At 34.1% G+C, this 16,081-nt stretch overlaps 1 protein-coding gene across 3 annotated transcripts in view; it reads right to left on the bottom strand.

Moving 5' to 3' along the window:
- Positions 1-16,081, bottom strand: part of LOC150083606 (endoplasmic reticulum-Golgi intermediate compartment protein 3-like) — a 103,574-nt gene that overhangs the window by 24,062 nt on the left and 63,431 nt on the right. For all 3 annotated transcript variants that reach the window (XM_090377378.1, XM_090377377.1, XM_090377379.1), the window contains exons 8-10: positions 13,306-13,337; positions 7,220-7,316; positions 2,304-2,368 (exon numbers count right to left, since the gene is read on the bottom strand). In XM_090377378.1, coding sequence (XP_090233504.1) covers positions 2,304-2,368; positions 7,220-7,316; positions 13,306-13,337 — 194 coding nt within the window. The remainder of the gene's footprint in view (positions 1-2,303; positions 2,369-7,219; positions 7,317-13,305; positions 13,338-16,081) is intronic.

Raw genomic sequence — 16,081 nt, 5'->3', positions numbered from 1 at the left:
AGTTCAGTTGGAAATTGGACTTTCTTTGCCTAAATTGAATATTTTAGTCACCTGCTGCACACTGAACCTTCTATTCTGATGTTTGCTTTAAATTCCTGTGGTCTTGTTCTTGGGGTACTGACTTTCTGCACATTTCTTCCATTTAGAGCTGCATTATCCTTTTCTTCCACTTATTCCATACTTTCGAGATGGTTAAAAGTGTTTAGAGATGGTTAAATGTGCTCAAACAATAACAGCTTTCTGAAAATCAAAACGATCACCTGTCTTCCCCATGACCAGATTGATTAATAAGCCAAGAAAAACACAGTATTTACAGGGGGAGGGGGATGAACAAAATAATGGAAACACTTGTGATAAGAGTTACAGCTATGCACTAATATGGTGTTTGTTTTTAAAATATATCTTTATTCTACAGGGAAGAACATTTCAAGCTATTTGAGTGATGAAGACAGAGGAAATCTCACTGTTCTCCCAAATATGCTCACAATGGCTCAATGTTTAAGTCTCATGATTGTGAAGGCCATGGTTTATGCTTAGCCTCAGTTCCATGCTCCTCAAACCAAGACTGAACACATCTGGCTGTGTATTGGAGCATTATCATATTGAAACATGACATCATTTGTGAAAAACTGTTTTCATCATGAGATGAACCTGCTCGAATATCAGGGTAAGTGGCAGTAATTTGCCCATTCAGGGTGATGATAGGATCGAAAGAATAGCAAGATATTGCTGTTCAAACCACTGTTGGTGGCCCCCCTCCCCCGTGTTTGACAGTTGGCACAAGACAGTCAGGATGATGTATTTTCTTCGGCATTCGCCAAACAAACTCTCCCTGACGTTGGAAAAAGTATGAATAATGATTCATCTGAAAATATAACATGTTTCCAATCATCAAGAGTTCAGTTTTGTGCTCCTTTCACTATTGCATCTTCTTTCTAGCATTACTATCAGTAATGAGTGGCTTGGAAGTAGCAGCTCTGCTATAAATTTCAGCTGCATGAAGTCCTCAGCAAATTGTTTTGCTAAAAACTGGATTGCTGAGTAAGTTCTGCAATTATTTTTGAGGCAGTAGTTTTACATTTTTGGGCTAAAATTCTTTTCAGTATCTGGCAGTCTCTTTCAGTCAGCTTCGATTTTCTCCCACAGTTTGCCTCGTGAATGCCAATATCACTTTCCATACATTTCTCTGGATATATTAAACAAATAGGCAGTTTTAGCCATGCTCTTGCTAAATGTGCACTAAAAATTTATTTAACTTCTTTGGAATTTTGACAGGGTGGTAATTTTCTTCATGTACCTTTTTATATCACCTCTAAATAATCAGCTTTTATCATCTTTCCTTCACAGTACTACCTGCAAGAAACAAAAAAAAAAAAAAAAAAAAAAAAATATATCACTGCATGTTCACAGATACGTTGTACAGGCCACTACAGAAACTTTCATATCATGTTTCCATTATTTTGTCCCCCCCCGCGTATATGATACCAAGGAATTTGTGATCACAATCACACCATGTGACAGCTTCGTTTGTATACTTTACATTTAATTATCTGTTGCAGTCAATTGCAAAAGGTTTTTAATTTTTTAGTTAGTGAGCATACAGTGATGACTTCACTTTAACAACTCTATACAGAAAAATTAAGACTTCTTTAGGCAGGGAAATTAAGAAAGACCCATTCTTAAAAAATAGCAAAAATTAATGAGATTTCAGAGTGTTTTGAAAATACAGTGGATGCAGATGTTATTGAAATCAAGTAATATAAAATACTTTAATTTTATTGTCCAACATTTCTTCGAGAAAGCCATCATAAAAATGATAATATCGATGTTTTTGGAAATCCATACAAACCATTAAAACTGAATAAAGAAAATATTAAAATCAAGAATTATAAAAGAGTTAATGCCTACTGTAAAGCAGTCATATTAGTAACAGTACAGATACAGTACTTTCACAGAGTAATGACATCAACAGCCATACAAACTGTATGAAGCAACAGCAATAACTGGACATGCAATGGGTCCTTCCACTATTCTTTACTTGGTGTTAGTGCTGTTTTATGTTGTCAGTTTAGCATAATAAATATATTTTAGATTGTTTATGTTGATAAAGGGGTCTTGTGTAAGGCCATGTGTGTTTCACCAGTTCACTTTGAATAAACTGTTTAAAATGAAAGCAATGCTAAATACATAAACTATTTCTATATAAAATTAGGTACTTAAAAATAACTAATAAATGAGATTAGAGAAAAAAAATAACTAATAAAATGAGAAAATGAAGTATAATAAAAAGTCAAGAGACATACACTTCCATCTGCATGCTCAAACATTGTTGGGACAATTTTAACATAATACTGGAACATCATTCCTCCTAAAAAAAAGTATTATACCATAAGTAAAATTTATATTTTCACAAAGATAATTAAAAATTATTTACTAAAATTTATACGAGGCATAAAATATTAATATCTATACACAAATTCATCTTTAATAACCTGTTTGAAGAAGAACTGAAAAAATTAAATATTAACAAATGCATAACTAGGAAGCATGTGTAGTACTAGAAAAAAGTACTAGTCAATTGTGAATATGAAGTTTAATATTACATATACAAGGAGTTGTAATCATGTGGCATAATGTTAAGAACTATACTTTTTGTCATTAAGATACAGCCACTTCAAGTATTGCACGTAGTTAATCACACAAAATCAATAAAGTGAGGATAATAAATTAGGGAGAACAAAATAATCACCAAAGAACTAGGTATGATTTTTATTTAGTTGCTCTTTAAATTATGCACATTCAAAACATCCATCTGCCTGAACTCAAGCTTTGGTCAGACTTGGTAGTCACTTTGTAGAGGTGACTGAAGCTTTCTCAATGATAGCAATACAGACCTGCTGAAGTATCTTGAGTTCTTCTGTACTATTAAATGTAAACAGGGTTCTACAAATGATCCCATTGAGAAAAACCAATGGAATTAAGAATAGGGGGGTAAGGACAGACTGCTTTGCTTATTATAAAGTATACTCAGTAACAAAAACTCTAACAGCATCACTAAAGTGTGTTGGCAATCCATTATAAAGTGCACTACCAAACTACTAACAATTTAGGCAACCTCATCTTGAGAAACTAAGGATGATGTTCCCATGGGAAAATGTGGACCAATGTAATGGTTCACCCATTATTCCACACCATTCGCTCATTGAGAAGATCTGCTGAAGTAGCAGTTTGTATAAAATGTGTATTCTAATGGATATGTATTAGGAATACTCATAAATCCATTTCTTGTGACTTAAGTTTCAACAGCTGATTGTGTAAGAGATCTGTTCAAAGTTCTAGTGGTAGGTTATCTTCTTATAAAGGCTTTAACCCATTCACGCTGGTGTGACCCACCAGTGGATTGCTGCTCTAATGTTCACTGGGCAAAGCGATCCATCGGTGGGTCGCTGCAGCTAATTATCATCAGTTGTGTGACCCACGGGTGTCTCGTTGTGCTTATGAGCCTTATATTCAGTTTTGGCATTTTATCGGATTCACCAATCCTTCATATATATTTATCTACAGAGTGTCAGCCCAGGATCAATATTTTTTATTTATTGAGGTTTTTGTGGGGTATATAAAATCATAGTAGTTGGAATGAAAAAGGAACCAATTGTTGACAGTTTTTATTTCAAATATAATTATTTTTGTTTACAGTGAATTATGTTGAAGCATTCTAGATTACACAAAGCGGGTTGATTTTCACAATCTTGACTAAATGTTTTAACTTTTTTTGCCTTCCGGTCTGCTTCTTTCTTTCCTCCTTTTTCAGAAATTTTCTTGTAACACTCCCTGCAATATTTGCAAACTTTCCTTGCTTGACCTTCCATTTTACAAAAATGTATGAATTCTGCCAGGTGCCTTTGTTACTTTAGTAGTCTTGCTATTCAATAAACTGTAGATTATACTTTCTCTGAATTGAAGGATGGGTAGACAATTATTAGCCCCATTTACTCTGTACCACCCATGCATTGACTAGCATGGTACCAAAGATGATCTCCATTGCAGCTTTTTTATACCATTTTACGGTTTTATGCAGTCTACTATAATATGACGCAATTTGGTCAGATATATTCACTCTTCTTTGTTTGATTGTAGATGATAATAACATTGGGTTTCTTGATTTCTATTGTTCTTTCCTGTCTCAATAATTTTACACTGATGAGTTTTGCATGTCATTAGCATCATCACTGGTCTTTTATCGATCCATTTCATGATTTTCACTCCTTTGTTATTCTCAAGAGCGATTGTCTTCCAGTTTAATTTTTTTTCCCTGTAATATTCCTTAGTATTCCTTTTTGATTGTTTCTTAGAGTCCCACAGAGAAAGGTTCTCTTTTCTAATAACTTTTGTGCTAGAGGGAAACTGGTGTAAAAATTATCAGAATAAAGAACAAGTCCTTCATTGAGCAAATTAGCCATCGGTTTCATTGAGATGGCATGGGAAGAATGTCCTTTACCTTCCACTGAATCACCCTTTCTGCTATAAATAGAGATTTCATGAGTATATCCCTCGGGCAACATAATTTATAAAATTTTATCCCATATTTATAAGATTTGTTAGGGATATACTGGCAAAAGATTAGCCTTCCATGCCAAGGGATCAAACTTTCATCAATGACCAAGTTTTTTTCCTGGCTTTAACATGTTTTGAAAATTCCTATTGGCTTTATCTAATAAAATTCTGATTTTGTTGAGATGGTCTTGTCCATTGGCTTTTTTTTTTTTAGGAGCATTAGCAACTAAGGCCATATTGCTCCGGGATATGCGGGGGTCGTTCCCAGACCTTTTCCGCATCCTCCGTATTTGGTGGTGACAGGCTCGAACCCTTGTCCATTGGCAGTTTCATTGTTAGAGAAATGTTTGTATATGTGGTAAGGTTGGTTCAAATCAACATGGATTTCAGCATCTTTATTACATTCATTAATTGAAATTTTAGTTTTTCCTACCTCTTGCCAAATAACATTTTCAGACTTAGATGCATTGGAGATTACTTGAGAATTTGGGTCATTATTTTCATCACTGATTTCATGATATTCATCACTGTCATCAGATTCTTCTGAGGTTTGGATCTTATCATCACCATCACTCTAATTGGAATGTATGTCTAAATCATCTAATTCTGACCCGTCGTTGGATTCATCACTAAAGAAATATTGTGGGTTCTCTTTTTTCCGCAAGTCCAACTCTGTTCTCTATGTCCCTGGAGAATTCATCATGTTTTTGGGCACCTTTTTCTTTAAAAGAGGTACATCTGAATTATCACTTCTATTCATCAAACATTCGTCTTTAACTCATTTTCCGTAAAAAGAGGAGGGGTTCATTTCAAAACTTTTTAGAAATAGGTATCTATAAATAAGAAATACAATAAACGAAAATTCGAAATATCTAAAGAGTTTACCTCAATCTCTAAATTATAGTGATAAACGAAAATGTTCTCCACACGTGCACATATTTGAAATGAAGTCAATATGGAGGCAATAACTATTGTCAGTCTCACAGAGTATAAACAAATTGGAAAACAATGCTCGTGGCAGTACCAGGAAGTAATTCGAGCGTGCGCATTGGCGACTGACAGGCACTTATCCCATTCATTGACATCTTAGTGGCACAGGGTGGGGCGAAACACCGGTGGGTTGCTATCAAATTTTCATGAAAAACAAATGACAATCCGTTTTCCTTGCATATACTGTGTTATTTGTCACTTAAATGAACCAAATTATGAAAAAAAACACAGTTGTCATTTGGGAAATGGAAGTTGAGTCTGTCTCTTAGGCTTCATGTTAAATAAACGTCCCAGCGGGAATGTGTTAAGGAGGTAACCTACCACCATTCTCGTTACTCCCAAATTATGTGTGCAACTTGGTCTTAAACAAAGTTTAAAATTGTGGGGAGGGGGATACAGTAGGTATAGAATAATTCCATACATGCAAGTAATCAATTTATGTTATGCAAAAGCATGCAAACATCTGTATAAATCACTAAACACTGCAATATCAATAAATATAAATGATAAAGCACATTTCACAAAACGTTCAAAATTATCAAAAAATATATACAATACATTTATGTTAATTCCACATTAAATCTTACTCTGATCTGAAAATTTCCCTGAATGGTAAATTTCAAAGATTGGCTTAGATTTATTCAAGTCATTCTCTTTTATTGCTGTGGTGTGAAAAAGACAGTCTTCCAGTATCCAAATGGTGAGAACCATTGGGAGATAATGAGTTTGACACCCTTAATTGTCCACTGCAGTTAAGAAATATTTTGTGATTAGGAATTTGATGAGTAGGTTATTTATCTCATAATGCCATGGAACTGCAGCTGAATTTTTCCTTTAGCTTCACCTACAATTAAATGTGTCTTTCATTTCAACAAAACTGCAATCAATACAATATTGCATAATGCACTTCCATCACCCAAACTAAACAAAATGTACTAAAAAAAATTCAGCATCAAAATTAAATTATTACACTTTTATTGCTGATTATTAACACTACCATTAAACAACTTCCAGTAATGAAGTTGTTTAATGTTATGTTATGACAGTTTGTGATTTAAAAGGAATAAAAACACATCTAAAATTAAATGGCAGATGCATTTTGTACAAATGGGATCCAGATGTTTTGTGAGGTCATCTCAAATATAAATCATTTTAAAAATATTATTTTATGATCTCATTATTAGATGGTAATGAAAATTTTATGTATAACTAAATTCAGTAATTTTAAATTTGTGCTGTTTAACTGCTATTAATATTAGTTAATTGAGTGAGATTAATATTATTACTATTAATAACATTATTAATTACTATTTATAATTCTATAATTATATTTTATAATTATTTATTACTATTTTTTCAATAAAATAAAATTTAATGTCCAATCTGAAAGCTTTAATGCTGATTTTTGCACACTATTTAATAAGGCATTTTTCATCTAGCCACGAATTATGAATACTCTGACTCATTGAAAAAACAGGATTCCTTTGTAAGAATAGCTAAAGCCACCCCCTGCACATGCAAGAAATCAATTTTGGTGGTGGGGAAAGCATATAAATTTTGCAAAAATGATCCACCATTGTGATATCAATAAATATAAATGATAAAGCATATTTCACAAAGCTGTGTAAATTATCAAAATATGTTACATTTATATTAATCCCATATTAAATCTTACCCTGATCTGAAAGTTTCTCAGTATCATCTAAAGGATTAGTTTTTCCAGGAATGTTTCTTCCAAAAGACAAATGTCTAATTCTATGAGACACATTAAACTAGAAAAATAGATAAATAAATGAATTAGAATCAACCAGAACAAAATATAAATATAAAAGTAGCAGCACACCATATATAAAAGGTACCATTTGTAATTTATTATTAATGTTATTACATGGGATGATTCAAAAGGCACGTAACCCAATTACAAATACAAGGGGGGGGGGGGGTTGGAAACATTTGTGGCCCGAATATGAAAGGGTAGTGATACAGTTTTAAAAATTTCTGTACTTAATGTATAACACTTCAAATAGTAACACATTGTGTTTAATTAACTTTCAATTGATTCTTTTTTTAATTACAGGTATTGGACAAAATCAGTCACTGTGCAGTCATCCAATGTTTGCAAAAAAAAAAAAAGAAGGAATAATGTCAAAGGCAGTTCATGAGTATATCATTACAATGTTGGGGAAGGATGCCCTTGCTATTCCGGGGTGAAGAAGTGGGTAGCAGAATTTAAATGAGAGTGGGGGAAGCCTGGAAGATGACCTATGCTGTAAAAGACCTGCAATGTCCACTGCTCTAGAAGTTGTTGACAATGCATATAAACTGGTGATGAGTGATCAACAAGTGACAATTCAGTACATTGTCAGCATCTTGTGCATCTCATCCCAAACATGCATCACATAACAGACGTTCTTGCTGTGAAAAAGGTGTTGGCACTATGGGTCCCAGAGTTGATGACAGATAAAAAAAACAAACTAGGGTTGTCAAGTGAACATTTGCATTGTTTTCAAGCAGATCCAGTAAATTTCCTTGCAATGTTTGTAACCATGGTTGATATGTGGGTTCATCACTTTCAGCCAGAGATGAAGGAGCAGTCCAAACAGCTCTCCTCCTCCACCAAAGAAAGCTAAGTCAATTCCTTCTGCTGGCAAGGTAATGGCATTGGCTCAGAGGAGCATATTATACAGACCTTGTGAGGTTTTTGTTAATATTGCCATGGCTGCACTGCATGAGTGTGACCTTCAAATTTTGGAGCATCCCTCATATTAACCAAATCTAGCACAACCGGACTTTCACTTATTTCGAAAAAATACCTGGTTGGCATCCATTTTCCCACCAATAGTGACGTCACTGCTTCAGTGGATGCATTTCTGGAGGCATAAGAGAAAAAATTATTTTTGCAGCAGGAATCAACACATTGCTTGGCTTTCTTTGGAGGGGGGAGAAGAGTCATGTTTCCACTGTTTGGACTCTTCTTTTGTCACTGGCTGAAAGTGAAGGACCCATCTCTCTCTCTCTCTCTCTCTCTCTCTCTCTCTCTCTCTCTCTCATCCATGGTCACAAACCTTGCAAGGAAATTTGCTGGATATGCTTGAAAACAATTTAAATGTTTACTTGACTTGAAAATGTTTGTGTGTTTTGATTCTGTCAACAGCTTTGGGACCATCCTGCTAACACCTTTTTCATAGCAAGAATCTGTTATTATTGATACACAAATTCAAATAAGATGCTGGCAATGTACTGAACTGTCCACTCATCGATCACTCATCACCATATACACTATCAACTTCTGGAGTGATAGACATTGCAGGTCATCCACAGCATGGGTCCTCTCCAAGCTTTCCCTCCCTTGTTTAAATTCTACTGCCCACTTCTTAACCAAGAAATAAGAGTGGCATCATCTCCCAACGTTGTAACCATATTCTCATGAATTGCCTTTGGCATTAGTCCTTTCTCCCCCCACTAAATATTGGACGATATGCACATTCACAATGTACAAGTGGCTGATTTTTGTCCATCTTTCCTCATTCACACAATTTTGTTGACTTCAGGACTTGTAATTAAAAAATTAAAAATTATTGAAACTTTGCAAAACTGTTGGGTCACTATTTGAAGTGTTGTACATAATACAGAAACTTTTAACACACTGCACCACTACTCTTTTATGCACAGTCTATTAACTTTTCAAATGCTTCTCTCGTATAATGAAAATGTAGTGTACACTAAATATCCAACTACTGAAGGAAGAAAAACTCTACATTATCAAAAAAAACCCCTAAATCAATCATAATTTTTCCACTTCTAAGAAGTAACAATCCAATTCCACCTTGAATGCTGGCAGACTACTTTAACTGATATGGGAGGCAACTTATTTCAGTGATCAACAATATACTAACCAAAGTTGAACTTCATAAGACCTGCCAATGAAAATACCTCCTTCATTCATTCTGCTTATTCATTTAAAAGACCTTAAATACCCCTATCAGGTCACTCTTGAGGAGTTCAGTGAGGTGTACAGTGCATATCAAAAACACTCCTCATAGGAACAGCCCATAGCACTCCCAAACAATCTTTTTTTTCCCTTTGGTAGTTGTTGGCGCATCGGCTTCTGTGGCCATAGTGCACCTCCCAAGGTTTTTTGCAGTACTTTGATCCAAGCCCGAGGCGGGATTCGAACCCACGACCTTTGGGTTGCCAGGCAGGCACTTTACCCAACTGGCTAGCCCGGTCGGCCACAAACAATCTAAATGACTTATTTGAACACTCTTGAAAAGTGGTACATCCTTCTTTTTCTTTTTTAAGTGTCACCTACAGACTCTAATGTAATATTCCCAATGAGGTCTCACCATTGTTTTATAAAGAGGAATAATAAAATCATTCTCCCTGCTAACTAAGGAACTACTGGTATGGACAGTAACACCCAGAGCCTTCCCAGCTGCTTGCTTACACTGTAAGTAAAACTTAACTTCATATCTGTTTGTATCATAATACTAAATCTTCCCTTGTCCTGAACCACTTTTAATTCCATGTCTTTGAGTCTATATGTCACCACTGGATTTCTTTTCCGCAAATACCAAAACTTACATTTAGCAATATTAAACTTTGGTTGCTACCTTTCAGATCATATGTATAATTGATCTAAGTCATTCTTAACAGATTTCCTTTTTCCTAATCAACATCACTGAAGAAAAATCAAATACAAGGTCCTACAACACTAAACATGCTAAGATATGCTTGCTCACTACATTGATCAACTCTGAAGAATGGCCATTAATTACCACCCTTTATTTCCTTTCACTTAGCCAGTCCCCAATCCTCTTGAGGATATTCATACAGGGATGTGGGTTAAGTGGCAGACTAAGGCTATGCAGCATCATTATACTGTCTGTTAATTGGATGTATGCTTTGGTCAGTCTGCTGGACAAAAACACTAAGCAAATCTCACTGAGACCTGTTAACTTAGCCACGTTGTGAAAAAAAGCTCAGAAAAATTCCTGATGTCACTAATGGTATTCAAACTAGTGTCTTTTCTGCAAAGTATGAAAAGACAGTGATTATAACCACTGTGCTACCTCCAAGGGCAGGAACGTCCTTGTAATCCCAATGAACTTCAGTTTATACAATAGTCCCTAATGGGGTATAATCTAGATATACAATACCAAAATTGTTTCCAGCATCTAGATTTTTATGACTTGATCATAGTAATTAATCAGGTTCGTCAGGCAAGGCATCTATCTTCACAAATCCATGCTGTGATCCTTTATGTTTCTGTCCTGCACCCTTAATCATAATTTCTTTATCTTACCTGCTAAAGAAGTCAAATCACTGATCTATAATTTCTCCTTTCCAACTTAGTCCCTTCCCTTATGAATGAGAAACACTTGTACTTCTCCATTCCAAAGGAATCATTCCAGAGCATAGTGATGATGACAGTGGCAATCACAATGATATGATGCACTCCCTTGATGCATTAGTTAATATAACTGTACGTACCCCATCTATCCCAAGAGTCTTACTCTTTCAGCTTCAACAATTTTTCTAATAGGTGCACCTCAGAGTTCATTATATCATTAATCTGACCACAATATAAATGTCTTTCTCTGTTTCTCCTCTCATTCAAATGTGCTTTTAATTGTAAAAATGGATGCAAAATACTTGTTCATCTCCAAATCTGGATGGATTGTCTCCAATTTCACCATTTTAGACCTGGAGAGGCCCATTTATTGGCTTTTTTTTTTTTGCATCAACAAATGAGAAAAATTGCTTATCCATAGTTTTCTCTTTTTTGCCAGTGATTTCTTGATTTCTTATATTCAGCTTTGCTTTTTTATCCAATCCATAATATTTTGTTACATATCTGCTTACAGTTTTATATGTAGTAATATCATGCTATAATCTTCTTTCTTTAGCTGCATAAGATATGTCAATTCTCTGGTCACCCATTTTGGCATCATCCTTTTGTGATACTTTACCACTGAAAAAAATATTTATAGTTTTAAAGATAATTTGTGTAATCACTTCAAACAGAAAATTTGTATTCAGCAAGCTGAAATTACCATCCCAGTTAATCGAGCCTAAGACCCACAACAGTTTCTCCTCTTGAAATTGTAATTTTCTCCTTTGTCTTTCCAAAATTTCTTTAGAAAGACAAAGGAGATTATGCATTTTTATAACATTGTGGTTGCTACCTGCTAGTGGTTCCTGCACAATCAAATCTTTAATAATACTTGGCTCCTTAATGGGAATCAAGCTGTTGAAATAACTAAAAATTGTCTGGTGGTTCAAAAAACTGATGCCAAAAAGTGTAATACTTGACTAGGAATTGCAATTGATGATGGATAGGTTAAAATCATCAATAATGAAGCATTCACTGTTGCTTGCCCATTCAAGTTGCCAAAACAGATTTTTATAATATTTGTATTTGCCACAATCATTAGGCCTGTAGCCTACCCAAACTATCAACTTTACATTGTCACCAGACAACTCACACCACACTGATTCTACATCCACCTGGGCTTGATCACACTCTGGTAACAGCGTGATTTAGGAACAGCTTTTAATGAAAATGGAAGATTACACATTGAAATAATGAATAGGATAAATAAAGCAGGAGTACAGAAAGCCAGTTAAAAAAAAAAAATTCATTTGGAGCAAAAGGGAAATCAACCATAAGACAAAATTAGTTCTTTATAATAGTTTTTAAGCATATTTTTTAACCCATGAAACAGAGTTAGAAAAAAAATAAAGGAAATGATCAAAAGTTAGAATCCTCAGAAATTAGTTTTAAGAAAGGCAAATGGAAGCAATGGCAAGATCATATTAGAAATGACGAAATAACAAAGAATGTCAGAGTAAAAAATATCTAATTAATGATAACTGAAGGAAGCAATGTAGTATGGGTATTGAAAAGTATGGGAGAATGAAGATTAAGCAGACCTAGTGGAAGGGTAGACTGATGGTGGAGTAAGCATTAGAAAGCTTGCACTTGTTACAGCTGAAGAACTAGCAGGAAATGGAACGGCATGAAGAAAAATAATAATGGAAGGCTTACTGTCTCAAAGGACTTATCACAGTAACTATAGACACACCAGATATAACAGGTTTCGATGATGATGATGAATTAATTTTTCTCAGGTCTGATTCTTATACGAGGAATTAATCTAACACAACAGTGTCACTGGACCACTTCAAACAAGGACCAAACAATGGTTACTTTTAGACTGTCATTTTTGTAAATAACATTAACAGTGACTTTAATCCACTTATATTTGATTACAAAAAGAAGACTTATTTGGGCAAAAAAAAAAAAAAAAAAAAAAAAAAACTGTTCATTCATTCATGACTGCAGTACACAAGCTTCCTAAGTTAGCACATTGTGAAACTAACTGAAGTTGGAAGATCAAAGGATCAGCATGCTTGTTGATGTTTTAGCATACACTGTTGTAACCTGAAGAAAAATATATTTAATATATTTCTTATATGGTATTCACCAGGACTGAATCTTTAAGTTCAACTGTACTTAACAGTACTTCTTATTTTGTTGGGGAATGTGAATCAACTCACAGTATATCTGAAATTGTGATATTATGAGACAAACTATTTCAAAGTTTTACTGCACAGTAAGTTATACCAGGAATCAATATTCTTAAAATTAAAAGTTATATATAATTAAATACAACTTTTATATATTTATATATAATTATAAATATTTAATATTCATATTAAAATTCAGTTTTCTTATGGTCAGTAACAGGAAATTACCTGGTTTGTAGAAAATGGTTGCAAATCATGAACTGGAAGAAAAAAGTGAGATGTCAAACAAAAAGTATTCATTGTTTTAGTAATTATCATAATATTTAAGAAGTGAATAAAACAATTCAAATATTTTTCTACTCAAAATAGTTCACGGCTACTGCAAGAAAAAAAAAGGACACTAAACTACATCAATCTTTAATAAATTTTTATTTAGCAATAAAAATAATTTTTTTTTGCAGTTCTACAGAGTATATGAAATTTTCTAATTGCTGTATATCTTTTAAATACAGATATAAAGTACTCAACGTCCAATATACATTTAGGAAATATAATAAACTTAATTTACTTTAGTTTTCTCATGTAGCAATAACAAAATGCATATTCTTCATTAAATGAAAGAAAAACTGGAAAATCTGTTTCACTAAATTTTTATTTCAAAAGATTTTATTATATTATAAAGTTAAATAACTTAATGAACTAGATAGGTATATCTTTCAGAAACGTGCAGAAATGCTTGGTTTAACAATTAAGTTTCAAGACCGAGTCAATTCAAAGAAAACCAGAGGTAAGAAATTAAAGAACTTCATATTTTTCAGAGGGCAGCCACACACTTGGTGAAAACTCACTGGCAACATTTTTTAAATGCATTTGAACTGATTTGCCACTAATTCCTTCATATTTATTTTAATCTCCCTATGCTATCAAATTAGTCTTTTTAGTGTAAATTTGATGTGGGGAAACAAGATGTAGTCTAGGGGATAAATGGGGGAGACTTTGATAAGCAGCAAAGGATGCATCCTAGCACTGTTGTGCAAAAGAACCAGCTCCTGTTTTTCTGAAGCCTTGCTCGCTCAGTGAATTCTTTTAATCAACAATCTGAAACGTATGTCTAGTAATCCCTATTACTGTCTTACCTAGTGGAACAAATTCCTTGAGAATGATTGCTTTACTTTTGAAAAGGTGATCCAACATCACTTTCATTTCTGAAAACAATTTTTTGTCAAAAAAAATTATCACATTTTTACCTGCATTTGATTTCAATTAGGGTGATCTTTCTGCTCTCACGTGGGCTTATATTCGAATTAGAGGCAAATATTATTGTTCATAGTTCTACCCAAACTGCTAATATCTTTTTTAAATGGTATGGCATTAGCAGAAAAGGCAAGTCTCTATACATTTAAAAACCTGATACACCACCAGAAGAGCTGTTTTTAAGCTTACTGGCTTCTCATCAGCTGATGGCTAGTCACAATACTCACAGTTCAGCATACATTTGTTAATAGACTACCCGCCAGCAGATGAGTAACAGTAATCTTTAAAACTGCTGTCCTAATTATAATTTTTAATTTTCTCAATACAAGGTGATCACTTCCATTCTGAAGTCCTTTATATACTGTTTATCTTCAATTAGTTGTTTACTGTGAGATAGTCAATTATACTTTTCTTGTCTTTGTTATACTCTCTCTCCAGGGAAACTTGTGGATATCTTTGTGCTGGAATACTGTATTTGTAATTAAGAGTATGTGGATTAGGAAAAGTTTTAATAGCATTACAGTCAGGTTTATCATTCTTTCCAAATTTTTGAAGGATAGCTGTGTAGAGATATGTTATTTCCTGCTATGCCATTTATCTCAAACCAGTACTCTTCGTTCATCTTTTTTGATACTTCAACTGGAACAGTATGTGCAAACAAATTATCTCCAAACTTCCTAGCTTAAATTCTGTTCAGGTAACTCTACTGAATAATAACTTCTAGCCAATTAAACTTTATTTCAAACTAGTTCTAATGGACATTGCTAAAAACCTTCCTGTTCTGCATCTCCTTTACAGAATAAATTAAACACACTGGTGTTCAAAGAAAGTGCATCAGCTAGGAATTGCACATTTCTAACCCTTTTTTGCGATGGTATGTTACATTAACAACTAGCATCACAAATATAAATGCCGACTGGGCTAGCCCAGAGGGTAAAGTGCCTGTCGAGCAATCCAAAGGTTGCGGGTTCGAATCTCACCTCGGGCTTGGATCAGAGAGCTGCAAAAACTTTGGAAGATGCATTATGGCCACAGAAGCCGATGCGCCAACAACTAACAAAGAAAAAACAAAACAAAAAAAAACCAAATAGAAATATAAACAAAAGATATTTATTAATAATTAAGGCAAAGATAAGTAATATTTGACAGGTGCTCTCAAAATATTCCAAAATGAGCATTTGCTATCTTTATACAACAGTTTTGGTAAACACAACAATTATGGTTGAAATGTTATCAGAAGCCCTCAGTTTGCTTCAGTTTATCATTTTAAATGGAAAACAAAATGAAGAGTTCACCAGGTGATAACTAATATTTAATTGAACCACCTCTGGCCCAGATAACAGCAGCACACTGTCGAGGCAAGATCAATTTCTGAAGATAATCAACTATTAGTCCATAGTTCCAAACACGAATTATGGCTTCCTGAAGTTCTTTCTGGAAACTGCAGATTCCACATGATGCCAATGGTTCTGTATAGGATTCAAGTCCAGGCTGTTTCCTGGCCAGCTAAGAGTTGTAATGAACCGTTCTTCCAAACATTTTTTTCACCCGTAAAAAATGTAAACACATTACTGTCAAACCTCTAATGCAGAAATGAAGCTAAAGTAACTACAGAAGTGCCCACTTAAACTTCTTGCCCAATGACAAGGAGCAAAATCATCCTGAAAGATGCAGTTACTTGGCAGGTTTAAATGGTCTCTAATGATTGGCAGCAATCTGCCTTCCATTATATAGCCAAATATCCACTGGC

The sequence above is a fragment of the Mastigoproctus giganteus genome, chromosome 7 (genome assembly GCF_048544385.1).
Source record: "Mastigoproctus giganteus isolate SK-2022 chromosome 7, ASM4854438v1, whole genome shotgun sequence".
Classification (NCBI taxonomy): domain Eukaryota; kingdom Metazoa; phylum Arthropoda; class Arachnida; order Uropygi; family Thelyphonidae; genus Mastigoproctus; species Mastigoproctus giganteus.
Note: the sequence above shows the minus strand (reverse complement) of the source record. Positions and strands in the feature narration are given on the sequence as shown.